We start from the raw sequence: 19,142 nt of genomic DNA on the forward strand, positions 1-19,142 counted from the left end.
TCATTGTAATTCAGATTCCACATACAGACCAATTAGATCTCAAGTAGGTCAGACCAGTAAAATACTGTCATATTAAACCTATAAATATTGAAAACAACACATTTTCTCTTTGTTTTAGTGTAAAAAAGTAAAATTACATGAAAATGTTTACATTAAAAAAACTGTTATTTTACAAAAAATGTAAATAACCTGAAATGTCTTAAGATAAGTGAATGCAGTTGTACTAATATTCTGCCTGTTGTTTTTCTTAAGACGTTTCCAGTTGTTCATGTTATTCTGATTTTTGTAGATGTTAACATTAGCATAACTTAATTTAACTTTTTTCACTGTTATTATTTGACTGGTCCGGCCCACTGCAGATCAAATTGGGCTGAATGTGGAACTGAACTAACATGAGTTTGACAGCCCCGGCATAATTCAGTGCTTCAGATTTGATCCACTGACTGTCCAGACTGATCCCATCACATGGTGTTGTATGTCCACCAGGTCTTATGGTGTTTGGTGTACTAGACAGTCGCATTTGGTCCTTTTGTGTCTCATTCAACACCATTTGAATGTTTGGGTTAGGGATGTGAATTTACACCGAGACCTAACCCCTAACCCTAACCCAGTGGTTTTCAACCTTGGGGTCCCGACCCCATGTGGGGTTGCCTGGAATGTCTAGTAATTGATAAAAAAATAAAACTTTACTAATATAAATCTGTGTTGAGTTGACAGAGCCAATCCCAATCCATACCAGACAAACTGAGTGTGAAACTGCAGCACTGTGGTTCTGTTCATCTGTCAAATGTTCATTGTGGTCAGTTTCAGATGCTGCAGCTCTTTCATAATTCATAGTTCCAGTTCTTGTTTCTTCAGTATGAATTGTCCTCCTTGTAAATCACAGCTGGACTGACTGGACAGTACATACCCTGACCAAGGAAAATCCAATTACTGCCTCCGTCCACAATAATAGACATTATATAGACTAATCTACACTGTAAAAAAAAAAAAAAAAACCTGTAAAAAAAACTGTATATATGTGTATATATAATTTTCAATGAGACTCAGTTGTCCAATCCACTGATAAAAACTGTATTTGGACAGTTTATCAGTGCTTATACATGTTATACATTCACAAAAATACATTTATTCAACATTTGTGTTGTGAAACCTCCTGTAATTACACAAGATATTTGTCAATTAACAAACAAGTCTGGTTCAACTGACAGAACTAATACTTATGGTTATCCATCCATCCATCCATTCTCTTCCGCTTATCCGGGGCCGGGTCGCGGGGATAACAGTCTAAGCAGGGATGCCCAGACTTCCCTCTCCCCAGACTCCTCCTCCAGCTCTTCCGGGGGGATCCCGAGGCGTTCCCAGGCCAGCCCACAGACATAGTCTCTCCAACGTGTCCTGGGTCTTCCCCGAGGTCTCCTCCTGGTGGGACATGCCTGGAACACCTCCCCAGGGAGGCGTCCAGGAGGCATCCGAAACAGATGCCTGAGCCACCTCAGCTGGCCCCTCTCGACGCGGAGGAGCAGCGGCTCTACTCCGAGCTCCTCCCTGGTGACTGAGCTCCTCACCCTATCCCTAAGGGTGCGCCCAGCCACCCGACGGAGGAAACTCATTTCGACCGCTTGTATCCGGGATCTGGTCCTTTCGGTCCTGACCCAAAGCTCATGACCATAGGTGAGGGTAGGAACGTAGATTGACCGGTAAATCGAGAGCTTCGCCTCTCGGCTCAGCTCCTTCTTTACCACAACCGACCGGTACAGCGACTGCATCACTGCAGACGCTGCACCGATCCGTCTGTCAATCTCACGCTCCATCCTTCCCTCACTCGTGAACAAGACCCCAGATACTTAAACTCCTCCACTTGGGGCAAAGACTCCCCACCGACCCGGAGAGGGCAAACCACCTTTTTCCGGTCGAGAACCATGGCCTCGGATTTGGAGGTGCTGATCCTCATCCCGCTCGCTTCACACTCAGCTGCAAACCGCCCCAGTGCACGCTGAAGGTCCAGGTTCGATGAGGCCAACAGGACAACATCATCTGCAAAAAGCAGAGATGAAATCCTTTGGTCCCCAAACCGGACCCCCTCCGGCCCTTGGCTGTGCCTAGAAATTCTGTCCATAAAAATTATGAACAGAACCGGTGACAAAGGGCAGCCCTGCCAGAGACCAACATGCACCTGGAACAGGTCTGACTTACTGCCGGCAATGCGAACCAGGCTCCTGCTTCGGTCATACAAGGACCGGACTGCCCTTAGCAAAGGGCCCTGGACCACATACTCCCGAAGCACCTCCCACAAGATACCACGAGGGACACGGTCGAACGCCTTCTCCAGATCCACAAAACACATGTGGACTGGTTGGGCGAACTCCCATGAACCCTCGAGCACCCGATGGAGAGTATAGAGCTGGTCCAGCGTTCCACGACCAGGACGAAAACCGCCTTGTTCCTCCTGGATCCGAGGTTCGACTATCGGTCGGATCCTCCTCTCCAGTACCCTGGAATAGACTTTCCCCGGGAGGCTGAGGAGTGTGATCCCCCTATAGTTGGAGCACATCCTCCGGTCCCCTTTCTTAAAAAGGGGAACCACCACCCCGGTCTGCCAATCCAGAGGTACTGTCCCCGACCGCCACGCGATGTTACAGAGACGTGTCAACCAAGACAGTCCCTGCACATCCAGAGACTTAAGGTACTCAGGGCGAATCTCATCCACCCCTGGTGCCCTGCCACCGAGGAGCTTGCCAACCACCTCGGTGACTTCAGCTTGGGTGATGGACGAGTCCACCTCTGAGACCTCAGCCTCTGCTTCTTCTATGGAAGACATGGCAGTGGGATTGAGGAGATCCTCGAAGTATTCCTTCCACTGTCCGACAACATCCCCAGTTGAGGTCAGCAGCTCCCCACTTCCACTGTAAACAGTGTTGGTGGCGCACTGCTTTCCCCTCCTGAGGCGCCGGATGGTTTGCCAGAATTTCCTCGAGGCCGACCGATAGTCCTCCTCCATGGCCTCCCCAAACTCCACCCAGACCCGAGTTTTTGCCTCCACAACCGCCTGGGCTGCAGCACGCTTGGTCTTCCGGTACCCATCAGCTGCCTCGGGAGTCCCACGGGCCAACAAGGCCCGATAAGACTCCTTCTTCAGCTTGACGGCATCCCTTACTTCCGGGGTCCACCACCGGGTTCGGGGATTGCCGCCACGACAGGCACCAGAGACCTTGCGACCACAGCTCCGAGCAGCCGCTTCGACAATGGAGGTGGAGAACATGGTCCACTCGGACTCAATGTCCCCAGCCTCCCCCGGGATCTGGGAGAAGCTCTCCCGGAGGTGGGAGTTGAAGACCACACTGACATCGGGTTCTGCCAGACGTTCCCAACAGACCCTCACAACACGTTTGGGCCTGCCGAGTCGGTCCGGCTTCCTCCTTTGCCAGCGGATCCAACTCACCACCAGGTGGTGATCGGTTGACAGCTCTGCCCCTCTCTTCACCCGAGTGTCCAAAACACGTGGCCGGAGGTCTGATGATACGACAATGAAGTCGATCATCGACCTCCAGCCTAGGGTGTCCTGGTGCCAAGTGCACTTATGGACATCCCTGTGTTGGAACATGGTGTTTGTTATGGACAAACTGTGACTAGCACAGAAGTCCAGTAACAGAACACCACTCGGGTTCAAATCAGGGAGGCCGTTCCTCCCCATCACCCCCCTCCAGGTCTCACTGTCGTTGCCCACGTGGGCATTGAAGTCGCCCAGGAGAACAATGGAGTCCCCAGTCGGAGCACCATCCAGCACCCCTCCCAGAGACTCCAAGAAGGCCGGGTACTCTGCACTGCTGTTCGGCCCGTAGGCCGAAACAACAGTGAGGCACCTGTCCCCGACCCGAAGGCGTAGGGACACGACCCTCTCGTTCACCGGGGTGAACCCCAACACATGGCGGCTGAGCTGAGGGGCTATAAGTAAGCCCACACCAGCCCGCCGCCTCTCACCGCGGGCAACGCCAGAGAAGTGGAGAGTCCAGCCCCTTTCGAGGGGTTGGGTTCCAGAGCCCAAGCTATGTGTGGAGGTGAGCCCGACTATACCTAGACGGTATCTCTCAACCTCCCTCACAAGCTCTGGCTCCTTCCCCCCCAGCGAAGTGACATTCCATGTCCCAAGAGCTAGACTCCGTGTCCGGGGATCAGGTTGTCGGGCTCCCTGCCTTCGACTGTCACCCAATCCACACTGCACCCGGTTATGGTAATTAACTTATGGTTAATTGTCAGTAATTTTATCTTGTTTTATTTTTTTGTTTTTACAGTATTAACTTTAAATTAACAGTTTAATCTCATAAATAGAAAAGAAATATTTGTGAAATTATGATACATTTGCAAATGTATTTTAACTGTATTTTTCTGTGAAAAAAGAAAAAAAAATATTTTAAGAAATGGAAATTTTATGGTTATTAGTTAGTTTTTTCATGTTATTTTACATTTGACATGTAAAATCACAGCCTGTTTTTGTCATTTCCTTTATATTTTCCTGTATCTTAAATACACAGGAAAAATCTGTAAAACAAACAGTGAAAATTCTGTTAAATTGCAGATTTTTTTTACACTCTTCTTCAAGTCTAACTTTTTTACATCTATCTATCTATCTATCTATCTATCTATCTATCTATCTATCTATCTATCTATCTATCTATCTATCTATCTATCTATCTATCTATCTATCTATCTATCTATCTATCTATCGGTGTGAACATACATGTGGAATCCTTATCATGCGTACAGAAAACACGTTAGTTATTTATGTGAGTCATATCACATTAGACTGCTGTTCCTGTCCAATGGACCACACCCACAAGGGGCGGGACTATGCTTCTAGTCTGAGTCCAGCATGAACAAAACCTCTACCCATTGGTCGCTGGGATAGACTCCACCTCCAGAACCCTTCGAAGATGAATGAATGTGTGCATTTACAGCATCGCATCACTTTATATAGACTGTATATAGAACATATGGAATAAATAATTATATTAAATAATAAAATAAGTTTATCTATAATGGATATTTGTGTCATAAAAACAGTACTACTGCTGGATTTAAGATCTATTTACTGTAAATCCACCTGAAACCCTAACTGTTGCATCATGCCTTTTACAATCCAGACAATATTTTAACAGAAAAAAGCCACAACTTTTACTTTGCTGGGTCTCAGAAGGATAAGGGAATACAACTGCAAAAATTACTGTGAACAACAGAATTTTATTTCAGTTAATGGATATTCCATATTTCCAAACAAGAGTAGACAGAAAAAAAAAAAACAAAGTTGTCATAAAAATGTCTCTGTGTATTCATTTATCAACAGACAGCTCTTCATAGTCTGACGTGGCTTTTCCAACACCAATACTCCACTGATACCACAGCGCCACGTCGGAAATGTGAGACAAAACAAACTTCCACCAAAGGGAAGGAAAAAAAAAATAGGTCCTAAGCTAAGTCACAGTCAGAAGTCCAATGGTAAGAAGATAGACTGAGGTTTTCAGAGGTTAGTGATACATTTCTCTACAGTATCGGTACAATAAGCTCAAATGACATGAGTCGAGGGGGTTTTCCCTACTTCACAAAATCATCAGCCAGTGGAAGTAAACTCGCATCGTGACAAACAACAGCAGATAACAGGAGCAGGACGGTGTGTTCGAGGGGTTTGACTTTAACGAGGGCTGTAAGAAATATGGGTTCTGCAATAGATCGCGATATTTCATTTCACAATACTGTATCAATATTAAAAAGTACTATATCGATATTTTTAGGTATTTATTCAAATGCAGATATTGTGGAGGTTCAGTTTTCTTTTTTTGTTCTTTTTTTGTTTATATTTTATTTATTATTTATTATCATTTAACACTGTTTTATTAAATAATGTTAGATCCTTTGTTGGGATTGAACTAAAATCCTGTTCTGATGTTAGTTCTGAACTAATAGAATCTGAACATTTGAGCAGGATCTGAAACTGGAATGTCTGTAAAACAGAATTTAACCCTTTCATGCAGGAATTATGTGAACCTTAATCAAGATGTTTTTCCAGATTAGTTTTTATTCCTCTTTAGACATAAGAAAAAAAACAATGCAATTGAAGTTTTTTTTTTTTAATCTATTTTTCATGGAGTTACATAAATGTCTGTGTTTAATTTTTTGAAGCAAAGAAACGTATTTACTGACATACTGTGTGAAAACTATGAAATAAAAACATTTTTAATGCTGCTAATGTGATGTTTTCTCACATTTAACATGCTCTAATACTAGTTATTACTCACTTCATGGAGATAGTATGCAAAAAAAAACCAAAAAACTTTTTGTTAAAAAAAAACCAAAAAAACTGTTAATTACCGTTTAATAACAATTAGAATTGTTTTTTTGTTTGTTTGTTTTTTACACTCAAACATGTTACGGCTGATCAGGTTTATCTAGAACAACAAAGTTACAGTAATGGTATGATTGTAGTGTATTATGGGATGGTGCATAAGCATCCACTGTTTTGGCTGATATGGAACTAAAACAACAAAATCCATGAATATACAAGAGAACAGCTGGAGAACAGCTGTCCATTGTAGGGACCACTATGCATGAAAGGGTTAAGTTTGAACACAGCAACATTTTGTGATATAACATTAGATCCTGTTCTGATCAAATAAAAATGTTTTTAGTATTTGTGCAGATTTTTGGTGTAATTCCATTCTTCAAGGAAATAATCATTTTAAGAAAAGAAACAAAAAAAATTGCCTTTTTTTTAAATCAGTATCGTCATATATCGTATCGTGATCCTAGTACTGTGATTTGTATGGTATTGCCAGATTCTTGCCAATACACAACCCTAACTTTAACAGTGTCCTTCCGCCCACAGATGCACTATTTGAATGCGTGTCCTTGTGCGAGTTTACTTCCTCTCCTGATAAAGACAGTATGAAGACATAATACCTGTTATAACAGGTAACGAGAGATTATGGCACAGTCATAAGTTAAATGCTCAGTGACAAAATCTTTGTTCTAAGGCAAGTACAGCCCTCCCAACCCTAAACCCTAATCCCTCTGTTTAGAGGTCCAATAATAATAATACAATACTGACAGTGTGTGGTGTCACTGTTTAAGCCAACTTCAAATGGGCCTTTAGGTCCAAAGGCCCATCAATCGTACGGCAGATTTTAGAACAGGGGTGTCAAACTCATGTTCTTTCAGGTTCCACATTCAGCCCGATTTGATTTCCAGTGGGCCGGACCAGTAAAATAATAACATCACGATGGCCAAAAAACAAAACCTATCTGCAAATTTTTAGATTTTGAGTTTTCACATTAAATGGTGAGAACAAGGATGACTCCACATTTTCAGTCTATCTGCAAGATAATCCCACCCTTTCTTATGACATGACGGTCACCTGACAACAACAACAAAGACCATACTATAATAAAACTAAACGGTTTTTTTTTGTTTGTTTTTTGTTTCCTGAAAAAAGTGATTTTTTCAGATAGGAGGTTTTGTATTCTGGCCACCGATAACCTATAAATAATGACAACTCAAAATTTTTGTCTCTGTTTTAATGCAAAAAAACCCATTAAATTATGAAAATATTTACTTTTATAAACTATCCAAACAAAAAAGATATGAATAACCTGAAAAAATGAAATTTCCTCAGAAAAATCAGTGCGATTTAACAATATTCTGCCTCCACTTCTCATTAGTCCATGTGCATTCTGGATCAGATCTACAGACACTAAACACTGAGGAACAGGAAGAAAAGAGTTCAAACTGTGCTGAATTTTCTTTAGACATTTCAGGTTGTTCATATTTGTTCAGGTTATTCACATTTTATTGTTACAGGATAGTTTGTAAATCTAAATATTTTCATAATTTAATGTTATTTTTTGCACTAAAAGACAAAAATTTGAAGTTGTTAATTCAAGATTTTTTTTGCAAAATTTAAGATTTTTTTGGCTTAATTCAAGATTTTTTTTTTTTACGTAATTGAAGATTTTTTGCTTAATTCAACATTTTTTCCTTAATTCAAGCTTTTTTTTTTTTTTTTTTTTTTTTTTTTTGCTTAATTCAATTCAAGACTGTGGAATTTTTGACTTTGCAAAAACATCCCATGGGCCAGATTAGAACCTTGTGCTGAATTTTCTTTAGACATTTCAGGTTGTTCATATTTGTTCAGGTTATTCATATTTTATTGTTACAGGATAGTTTGTAAATGTAAATATTTTCATAATTTAATGTTATTTTTTGCACTAAAACAAAGACAAAAATTTGAAGTTGTCATTATTTTTAGGCATAATGTAATATTTTTTCACATCAAACTGAGAAGAAAATCTGCAGTCATTCTTTTTTGTGGGTTCTTCTGCTGTTATTATTTGACTATAGATCATATCGGTCTGTATGTGGAACCAACACTAAAATGAGTTCCACAGCCTTGACTGTGGAATTTATACACTTTTTTTGTGAATTCATCCCAGGGGTCGAATTGGAACCTTTGGCGGGGACACATTTGGCCCCCGGGACGCATGTTTGAGACCCCTGGATTAGAAGAAGCATCTACCGGTCCAGTGCTGCGCCAGAACAAAGCATGAACAAGTGAAGAAGTGTAACAGGTTTGAAGTCCTTTACAAGTGCCTAAGCTCTCACACACACACACACACACATACAGTATATATATATATATATATATATATATATATATATATATATATATTTGTGTGTGTGTGTGTGTGTGTGTTCATTTATATTTGTTTACCACCCTGCCTCTCTCCCCCTGAGACCCAAACACAATGTAACCCAGTCCAATTGTGAACGTATACATCTGCATCACCACCACTACCTTTATTCAGAACAATATAGATTTTTTTTTTTTTTTTTCAGCTTTGCCACAAGCTGCTAATAAGTGTAAATTCTCCCCTTTTGGCAAAATGGGATGGTGTTGTTCCAATATTGGCATGTCTATCTGTCTGTTTTTGCCCGTGGGAGATTCTCAAGGGATATGTCTATTACCTGGAGGACGAGGGTCACATGCCCGACAGACGCAAAAAAGACGAGGAACACTGGCACACGCTATGGAGATTAATTTGACAGTTTGTCTTTGAATCCTATTATGCAGATTTGTACATTTTCACCATTTCTTTAATTTTATTCAATGAATACTTGTTTTCCAATCATACCTTTTTCTAATCAGCTGTGGGCCGAGCTTGAATATTAAGCAATAACATATACTGTAAACTACAGCTGACCCATAAACAGTGTTTTCATCGTTGGTGTGTTAAGGACATCCACATATCATAATATTTTATGATAACACTTTATAATAAGTCCACACTACGAAGCATTAGTTAAGCATTAGCAAATACTGAATTCATCATTTATAAAGCGTATTTCTGACATGAATACTCATTGATATATGGTTTATAAACACAGCTATAGTGGTTTTACTCATTAATAAGCTCATCTACATTGTGCTTAATGATTGTATTTTCATACTTTTATAAATTATGGATTCAGCATTTAAACATTTAGTATTGCATCACTTACAAACCAGTTCTGATGTGCATTTATGCTCACACATACACTATTCAGACATGTACTAATGGTTAGTGAATATGTTAGTGTGTATTTTATACTAACACACATTTCTTCTCCAATAGATGTCCTATAAACAGTTCTTAACACATGAATTCATTATTTCAGGTAGTTCTAAAGCACTTACTACTCATTAATTCAGTCTATGGTGTGAGCTCATCTAAAGTGTGCACTATCTGTGACATCTAAAGCATTTACAAATGAGATTTGAAGACTGGAAATGCCTAAAGACTCACAAAAGTCTGAGTTATTGTAACAAAGGAAAGACGCAGCACATGGGATTATTAAAACAAACTGTATGATTGAATGATGAATGATTATGAATGATTAGTAAAACCATTATAACTGTGCTTATAAACCATATATTAATGAGTATTCATGTCAGAAATATGCTTTATAAATAATGAATTCAGTATTTATTAATGCTCCATAGCGTGTGCTTGTTATAAAGTGTTACCCATTTTATTTACACACAATGTGTATTTAAACATTTGGCCAATCATATGAAGCCATATGTGTACGTCAGTTTATTTGGGGTCAGTTTGGTCCAACTGTGAAGTTCATTTATCTGAAGTCATATCATCATCACAATGTTGAACAATGGTATTGCATGTTTTTCACACATTGTGCTAGCCTATATAAACTGAAAAAGCAACCTGAGTACACAGGACTATACTTTGTGATACTGTGTTGATTGCACAAACACTACTTGTGCTAATTGGACATCACAGGGTTACTTCTGATTGGATAATAGAAGCTGAAGTTTATGTAACATTTGTTATTTTTCTTCACATTGTATGCATAAGCTTGTGTGGTCTATACACTTTTGCTGTGTTTCCACTACATGGAACCGGCTCGACTCGACTCTGGTACCAGGTCCTGTTCCTGGACACTGTTTCCATTACAGGATACTACCCACTTTACAGTACCTGGACGTCATAGTGATGCGGCGCGTTACTTCTGTGTCGTCTGCTCAGAGTTGCTGATAAACTCGTTTGTTGCGTGTTGTCTCGTCAAACTCCTGCTGAATTTTTACGTCTGAACCTCCTCGACAAACCATGGTGTAGTTTTACAGGCTGCCATCGTGTGGATTAACTTACCGCTATATTTACTATCAACTTCCGCATCTGTTTTTTGTAAAACAGGGGGTCACAGAGATGGCTCTGACCAATCAGTGGTCTGCAGTGTTTACACGTCACCTTTTAGTATCTGGTCCCCAGTCCTGGAACCTCGGCGGAGGTGATACCAAAAAACTAGTACCAGGTACCAGATTCCAGGTCCTTTTTCATAATGGAAACGCAAAAAGGCCGACTTGACTCGGCTCGACTCGACTCTGGTACCAGGTCCTATTCCTGGAGACCGTTTCCATTACAGGATACTACCCACTTTACAGTACCTGGTCGTCATAGCGATGTGGCGTGTTCTTTCCGTGTCATCTGCTCAGAGTTGCTGATAAACTTGTTGGTTGCGTGTCGTCTCATCAAACTTATGCTGAATTTTTACGTCTGAACCTCCTCGACAAACCATGGTGTAGTTTTACAGGCTGCCATCGTGTGGATTCACCTACCGACATATCTACTGTCAACTTCTGCATCTGTTTTTTGTAAAAGGGCGGGTCACAGAGACGACTCTGACCAATCAGTGGTCTGCAGTGTTTACACATCATGTTTTAGTTTCTGGTCCCCAGTCCTGGAACCTCAGCGGAGGTGATACCAAAAAACTAGTACCGGGTACCAGATTCCAGGTCCTTTTTCATAATGGAAACATAAAAAGGCCGAGTCGAGTCGAGCCGATACCACGTAGTGGAAACGCGGCATATGACAGTCTTCCTAAAATTAGTTCTAAGAAATTACAATATATCATTGTGCTTATCGTATTCCAATATATACTACAGTATTCTGAACTGCCGGATTTTTTCATGACACATTTTGTGAAGCCAGATTATCGTCAGTACACAGAAGTTCCAGTCTCACTGAACATACAGTCCAGTGGGCCTGGAACTCTGTCCGTCTGTCATGAGATCATCACCCAGCAGGACATAGTGGTCCCTTGAGACTCTCCGGTCTACCCACCCTTTGAACCTGAGCTTTTTCCCCACCGAACACTAAAATTGCTATAGATGCCTATGGATCAATGATATACTGTACATATCGACACAATCATGTGTTTTCTCTCCATATAAACAGTGCTAATACAAACACACACAATAAAACATGTCTTCTATAAAAGTCCAAAACATTTTGGCGTTTGTCTTTTTTAATGGCTTCTGGTATTTCTTCTCTGAAATTGTTAAATGTCACAGCGGGCCATGTGCTCTTGTTGGTAAGAGTTCCGGTAGCAAAGCCGTCGCTGAGTATTGGCCACGCTGAGGCGTTTGACCGCAGCCTCTGGAAATGCAGGCATAGCACCAATGAGGAAGCAAACACTTAGTCTTTTTGTTGCCTCTGTTTTGGGTTTGAGAATGACATCTGAAGTGAGTCCAACAGACCTGCTGGTGAACTGCGCCGTAACCCGTTCTACCAACCTGCCCATCTCGTGCCATGTCTCAAAGGTAGACTACACCGGCTGACGAGGGATCGCAACGGACGACCGAGTCTGTGCACGGAGCGCCATGAATGATCGGCTGGTTTGTGTGATCGGGATGTGATGTCAGTGTGTATTTGGAGAGGAATGATGACGGAGAGGTGAGGTCTGGATGGATGGATAGAATTAATGGATGGATGGATGGATGGATGATGGAATTAATGTGTGTATGTATATATGTATGTATGTATGTTTGTATGGATGGATGGAATTAATGGATGGATGGATGGATGGATGGATGTTTGTATGTATGTATGGATAGATGGATGGATGGATTGTCAGATGACGGTTCAGCCGGAGCCTCTGCTGCTCTTCAGGGCCCGTTCTCGTTGTAGTGCAGGGACAGCGGTCGGTCTCGCTGCACCGTGGGCATGTAGGGCCAGTTGTAGCTGGAGCCCGACAGTAGCATGTCACGTAGTAGCGTCTCGATGGGTGTTTTTCCGACCAGCCGCACAAAAAACAACTGCTCGATGACCGGAGAGGAGACGATGCGAAGCGAGGGGAGGCGTAGGAGGAGGCGTCCGAAGCGGTTGGGTTGGCTGGGGTACTGGTTCCGTACGTACTCCTCCAGGGCACACTGGGACTTCTCCTGGATGCTTTCCACATGGGCCACGTCTGACAAGCCCATCGCATCTAGAAGGAAGAGAAGGACCAACCATTAACCAACGAATCCAATCAAACCATCTGAACAACATAAGAAGCAAGGTTATTATCGCACTTGTAATTGCACTTGTTTTTCTTCAGGCAATTCAAGTTGTTCATGTTATTCAGATTTTTAAGGAAACTTTGTTGATGTAAACCTGATCATAATAAAATTTTCCTTTTTTCACTGATATTATTTTACTGGTCCGGCCCACTGCAGATCAAACTGGGCTGAATGTGGAACTGAACTAACATGAATCTGACAGCCCTGTCTTAGTACTTCTGCCAGAGTGAACATGAATCAGGTCTTAAATTGTATTCATAGTAGCTTTTTTAAAAGTATTTACAAGTCTTCAGTTAAACTTGTGGAAACCAATCAAACAGCATCTTCTTCCTGTATGTGTTGGTTCTAAATCTTCTTAAATCTCCTGTTGTCTTTTTCATCCTTTGTACCTTCCATCTTCATACCAAGGCTGTAATAGTTTTGGATGTTTCATTATAGTTTAGTTTTATTTAGTTTGGACTTTTTTTTTCTCTAATTCAGTTCATTTTAATTTGTTTTTAGAGCAGGTTTGCTAGTTTTTATTAGTTTTCATTTTTTCAAAATATTTAGTTTTAGTTCAGTGGTCTCTTTTCTCTTCTTCTCTGTCGTCGTATTCAAATAAATCCCAGACAGGACTCTGCTGCTTTCTCCCAACTTTAGTCTCCATGTTTCCAGGTAGAGTGGGGACCAGAAGACGACTGGAAAACCACAAGTGAACACAAGTGACGGACCAAAAAGTGTCGAATGGTGCCACTAGCTAAAATTGCTTGAGCGAAATAAATTGATTTCACATCAATCCAACATTGACAAAGATGAAAACGAAGGGAATTTTATCCATCATTTTTATCCGTTTTAGTTAGTTTTGTAAACACACAATACAGTTTCAGTTAGTTATCATTTTTTTTCTTTTAATGATAGTTTTTGTTTATTTCAGTTAACAAAAATGTTTTTTCAATTTTAGCTTTCGTCATTTTGTTAGTTTTCGTTAACGATAATAACCTTGATCTGTACTCATTATAAGCTTTCCATGTGTGTGTTCAGGCTGCATCAAATACCACGCACTGACGGTTAGGGTTACATGAACAGAGAGTTCTGTGTAAATTCACATGCAATCAAATGGTGTTGAATAACATGTGAAAGGATGAAAATGCATACATGTAACACCCAAATGCCATCAGAACTGGTGTGATATACAACGCAGTTTCCTCAGATCACTCACTGTTTGTGTGCTCCATTTTTATCGTTAACATCTTTAAATAAACTGTCCAAGGTTCACTGATCAGACTTCACTAGGGACGGACACTGAAATCGGTACTTTCATTGGTACTGACTGAATTCCGTCGGTACTACCGAGTATTGATTCACTTAAAGTCAAACGGTTCCACATTTTGGTACTTGAATGCATCCTTGCGTTGCGAGTGTCAGGCAAACAGTGGAGGAGTGTCTGCCTGACGTGACGACGGCATCGGACGCACAAGAGCGTGATGACGTCAGTGGAGGTTTGAAGATAACAGTAGGCATGGGGGATAGAGAGCACTGGAGGCAAGGTTATTATCATTAACGAAAACTAACGAAATGACGAAAACTAGAATTGTAAAAATATTTTCATTAACTGAAATAAATAAAAATTATAATTAAAAGAAAAAACGATAACTGAAACTGTATTGTGTGCTTATAAAACAAACTAAAACGTATAAAATTATGGGTAAAATTCCCTTCGTTTTCGTCTGTCAATGTTGGATTGATCCGAAATTGATTTATTTCGCTCTAGCAATTTTAGCTAGCAGCACCATATGATATTTAACAATCCGTCACTTGTGTTCACTTGTTGTGGTTTCCAGTCGTCTTCTGGTCCCCACTCTACCTGGAAACATGGAGACTAAAGTTGGGAGAAAGCAGCAGAGTCCTGTCTGGGATTTATTTGAATACGACGACAGAGAAGAAGAGAAAAGAGACGACTAAACTAAAACTAATACTAAAACTAAACTAAAACTAAGCATTTAGAAAAAAATGAAAACTAATAAAAAAATAGCAAACCACTCTAAAAATGAATTAAAACTAACTGAATTAAAGAAAAAAAAAACTAAATAAAATTAAACTAGAATGAAAAATCCAAAACTTTTACACCCTTGGTAGATAACATGCCAGTTAACACCACTTAAAAGTGGAGTCCATATTTACGCGATTTCATGATATCACGTTGCAAACAGTAAAGAGTAAGAACAATATATTTGTTAAATTCCTATAGTCAGTAGATTCCTGCTGAAACTTGAGGCTGTCATTGCACAGATCCATATCTGCTTCACCCCTGCTGTCGGTGTTCACAGCCGCCCCCCCCCCCCCCTCAGCTCGAGGTCATGTTCCGCCTTCCACCTCCTCACACACCTCCCTCCCCTCTCTCTCCCACCAGTCCTCGCCTCGACAACGAGTCTCACAGAACCGGAGAGTGTGTAACACTGTTTGCGATTCTTTTCACACCCAGTGTGTGGAGGCGGCGTGCACCGGGGATTTAGCGAAGGAGGTCAGAGATGTGTGAACCTAAAACAAAGACGCATTTTTACTGGACTCTGACACACACTGTACATGCGGGGGGGAGTGTGGTTCTGCCCCCTGAGTGAACCCTCATTTGGACAGAAGGTTTTCGATGAGGGTAATTTCTTCTCAAGCGTGTTCTTTTGGTCTAAAAGCGCTGGGCCGTAGGTCTGAACCTGTCACCTTGCATCGTAGGTCTCCTTTGTCATCTCACACTTTGATCTGTTGGCTGTGGAAACCCTGCTGGGCCTCAGTTACGCACAACAAAAAAAATTAATTTCCCTCATATTTTAATGGACCGTGTCACCCCCTCCCTCTCCCTCGCGGCCAATATTCGTATCATTCTGGCTGAATAATTGCTCCCACTTTAGCTGAATGTTTCCCGCTGGACGAGCTTCTTTTTTTTTTTTTTTTTGTCAAGGCCGCCATTTTTTTGCGTTGTGCGTGACAAGGGCAGTCACTGGCGGGTTAGGATTAGCAAATCTGTCTGCGCGACTGGAACCACTTCGCGTGCCGATGCGACAGCTCTGCGGGCGCCCTTTCCACGCCAAGCGCTGTGTTCTTTTGTCTCAACCTTGGGCATTCTCCGGGTCAGTGGGGGTGAAGGATCAGGGTGGCAGCGCTGAGATGCCCCTGCTCTGATGCGGCTTGATGGGACTGGGCTTCGGGGTGGGAGGGGTTTCGGAGGGAGGATGTGAGAGCCGATTGGTGTTTGTCCGAGCTTGTTAGCTCATCCTACCGGGTCTGCACGAGTCAGGTTTCTTAACGTGTCTGTTGCGCGTGTGCATGTCGGCCTCCATCACATCCAAAGTCGACACGACGCCGGCGTGTGTGACTCGGTGCGTCTTGAGAATTTTTGCCAGACTTTGAGATGTGAGTTCCATCTGCCCTCGGAGTGGGACGTCACGTGGGCTGCTCAGGGCTACAGGGGTTATGTAGGTCATGGTCGTGGCTGTGGCAAAACCCTCTGTCTCACTGAAACCCACCATACATAATTCAAGTCCTCTGGTGGGGGCAGGGGTCCCGAGGTCTGGGCACGGCTCGAGGCTGGGTTTTGGGAGAGGTAGGAGGAGGGGGCATGGGGATGGGGGGGGACCGGTTTCAATAATAGATGGAATCATGAAGGAGAGACGCCTGATGAAAGGAAAAGCAAGGAGAGGTGGATCCACAGCCAACCACGGAAAGTGGGCGGAGCTTGGCACAGTCGTTTAGGGCTGATCTGACGAGCAGCACAAAGCAAGGTTATTACCGTTAACGAAAACCAAGGAAATGACGAAAACTAAAATTGAAAAAACATTTTCGTTAACTGAAATAAATAAAAACTGTAAGTAAAAGAAAAAAACGACAACTAACTGAAACTGTATTGTGTGTTTATAAAACTAACTGAAACGGATAAAAATTATGGATAAAATTCCCTTTGTTTTCGTCTTTGTTGGTGTCGGATTGATACAAAAGCGATTTATTTCACTCGAGCACTTTTATCTAGTGGCACCATATGATATTTAAGGGTCCGTCACTTGTGTTCACTTGTGGTTTCCAGTCGTCTTCTGGTCCCCACTCTACCTGGAAACATGGAGACTAAAGCAGCAGAGTCCTGTCTGGGATTTATTTGAATACGACGACAGAGAAGAAGAGAAAAGAGACGACTAAACTAAAATTAATACTAAAACAAAACTAAAACTAAGCATGTAGATAAAAATGAAAACTAATAAAAAACTAGGAAACCTGCTCTCAAAACAAATGAAAACTAACTGAATTAGAGAAAAAAAAGTCCAAACTAAATGAAACTAAACTATAATGAAAAATCCAAAACTATTAGAACCTTGGTAGATAACATGTCAGTTAACACCAATTAAAAGTGGAGTCCATATTTATGCGATTTCATGATATCACGTTCAGGGCTGATCTGACGAGCAGTACAAACCAAGGTTTTTACCATTAACGAAAATGAAGGAAAAACAAAACTAAAACAAAAACTAAAACTGAAAAAAACATTTTCACAACACAGTTTCAGTTAGTTATTTTTTTTTAGCTTACCGGCCGACAGGCTGTAAGCTATTGTCATCATGCGGCGTCCGGCGGTGGCGTCCGGTGGCGGCGTCTGTCGTCCGTTACAAAAGTTTCAGTCATCTTCTTCTCCAAAACTACAATTCAGATTGACTTCAAACTTGGTATACAGCTTCTGTATGATGATGTCAACACAAGTTAGTGAAATTATTTGGATCCGGATCTGATTCTGGATTTGGTGCAACTTTGAAAAATTTACCCTTCATAACAGATAGGAAGTGGATTGATCCAATAAATCAGTATCAATGATATCAAGTGTGAATTTGAATTTATTACAGATCTGATTGGAATATGGGCAAAACATGGACTATTTCTGTAACAGAATAAATACACAGAATTGGGTGAGAATAAATGGATCTGGATACATTTCCCAAAGCTTTGAATTTGGCTGGTAAGATACAGGGACACTGGTCCGATTTTTCTCTTTTAATTATAGTTTTTATTTATTTCAGTTAACGAAAATGTTTTTACAATTCTAGTTTTCGTCATTTCGTTAGTTTTCGTTAATGATAATAACCTTGCCTCCAGTGCTCTCTATCCCCCATGCCTACTGTTATCTTCAAACCTCCACTGACGTCATCACGCTCTTGTGCGTCCGATGCCGTCGTCACGTCAGGCAGACACTCCTCCACTGTTTGCCTGACACTCGCAACGCAAGGATGCATTCAAGTACCAAAATGTGGAACCGTTTGACTTTAAGTGAATCAATACTCGGTAGTACCGACGGAATTCAGTCAGTACCAATGAAAGTACCGATTTCAGTGTCCGTCCCTAGTGAAGTCTGATCAGTGAACCTTGGACAGTTTATTTAAAGATGTTAACGATAAAAATGGAGCACACAAACAGTGAGTGATCTGAGGAAACTGCGTTGTATATCACACCAGTTCTGATGGCATTTGGGTGTTACATGTACGCATTTTCATCCTTTCACATGTTATTCAACACCATTTGATCGCATGTGAATTTACACAGAACTCTCTGTTCATGTAACCCTAACCGTCAGTGCGTGGTATTTGACGCAGCCTGAACACACATGTGGAAAGCTTATAACACGTACAGATCGAGGTTGTTATCATTAATGAAAACTAACGAAATGACGAAAACTAGAATAGAGAAAACATTTTTGTTAACTGAAATAAATAAAAACTATCATTAAACGAAAAAAACATAACTAACTGAAACTGTATTGTGTGTTTACAAAACTAACTAAAATGTTTAAAAATTATGGATAAAATGCCCTTCGTTTTCGTCTTTGTCAGTGTTGATACAGGACAGAACGTGAATATTTCATCTCAGGTCAGCGGTATAACAGAGGTGTAGAAGTCGGGAGGCCAACGGTGAAAGTATGGAAACTTTCAGTTTCGTTTTCACATAAGTGACGTGTATGGATCACACCCCCACCTACATTATTTACCCCCCCCCCCCCCCCCCAACCTGCTATATGGAATTTCTACATGGTACTGTACATATTGTGAAAAAAGGTAAATGACACGCACATCCAAAATAAGAGGTGTGCAGGATCCCAAAAAATTAAACCATGAAAAAATAAAGGAAGGTCCGCACAACCTGTGAGCTCCCAATTGTGGGTAGAGGGCATTTTGTTGTAAATGTGTTGTTTTTGTGTGCAGGAGTTCAGCGGGGTTGTTGTGTTAGTATTAGTTTTGACTTAATATGTGTATGG

The 19,142-nt window shown here is 41.3% G+C and overlaps 1 protein-coding gene and 1 long non-coding RNA gene across 2 annotated transcripts in view; both read right to left on the bottom strand.

Moving 5' to 3' along the window:
* Nucleotides 1-8,878: 8,878 nt before the first annotated feature.
* LOC115435924 (uncharacterized) lies at nt 8,879-10,412 on the bottom strand. Its single transcript, XR_003937753.1, has 2 exons — nt 10,052-10,412; nt 8,879-9,315 (listed from the first exon to the last, which is right to left on the bottom strand). It is a non-coding gene; the product is annotated as an uncharacterized LOC115435924 (long non-coding RNA).
* Nucleotides 10,413-12,380: 1,968 nt separating this feature from the next.
* nr2f5 (nuclear receptor subfamily 2, group F, member 5) overlaps nt 12,381-19,142 on the bottom strand; it is a 45,030-nt gene continuing 38,268 nt past the window's right edge. Inside the window, exon 4 of the mRNA XM_030158552.1 lies at nt 12,381-12,810. Coding sequence (XP_030014412.1) covers nt 12,491-12,810 — 320 coding nt within the window. The 3' untranslated portion in view covers nt 12,381-12,490. The remainder of the gene's footprint in view (nt 12,811-19,142) is intronic.

Source organism: Sphaeramia orbicularis, chromosome 16 (assembly GCF_902148855.1).
Source record: "Sphaeramia orbicularis chromosome 16, fSphaOr1.1, whole genome shotgun sequence".
NCBI lineage: Eukaryota > Metazoa > Chordata > Actinopteri > Kurtiformes > Apogonidae > Sphaeramia > Sphaeramia orbicularis.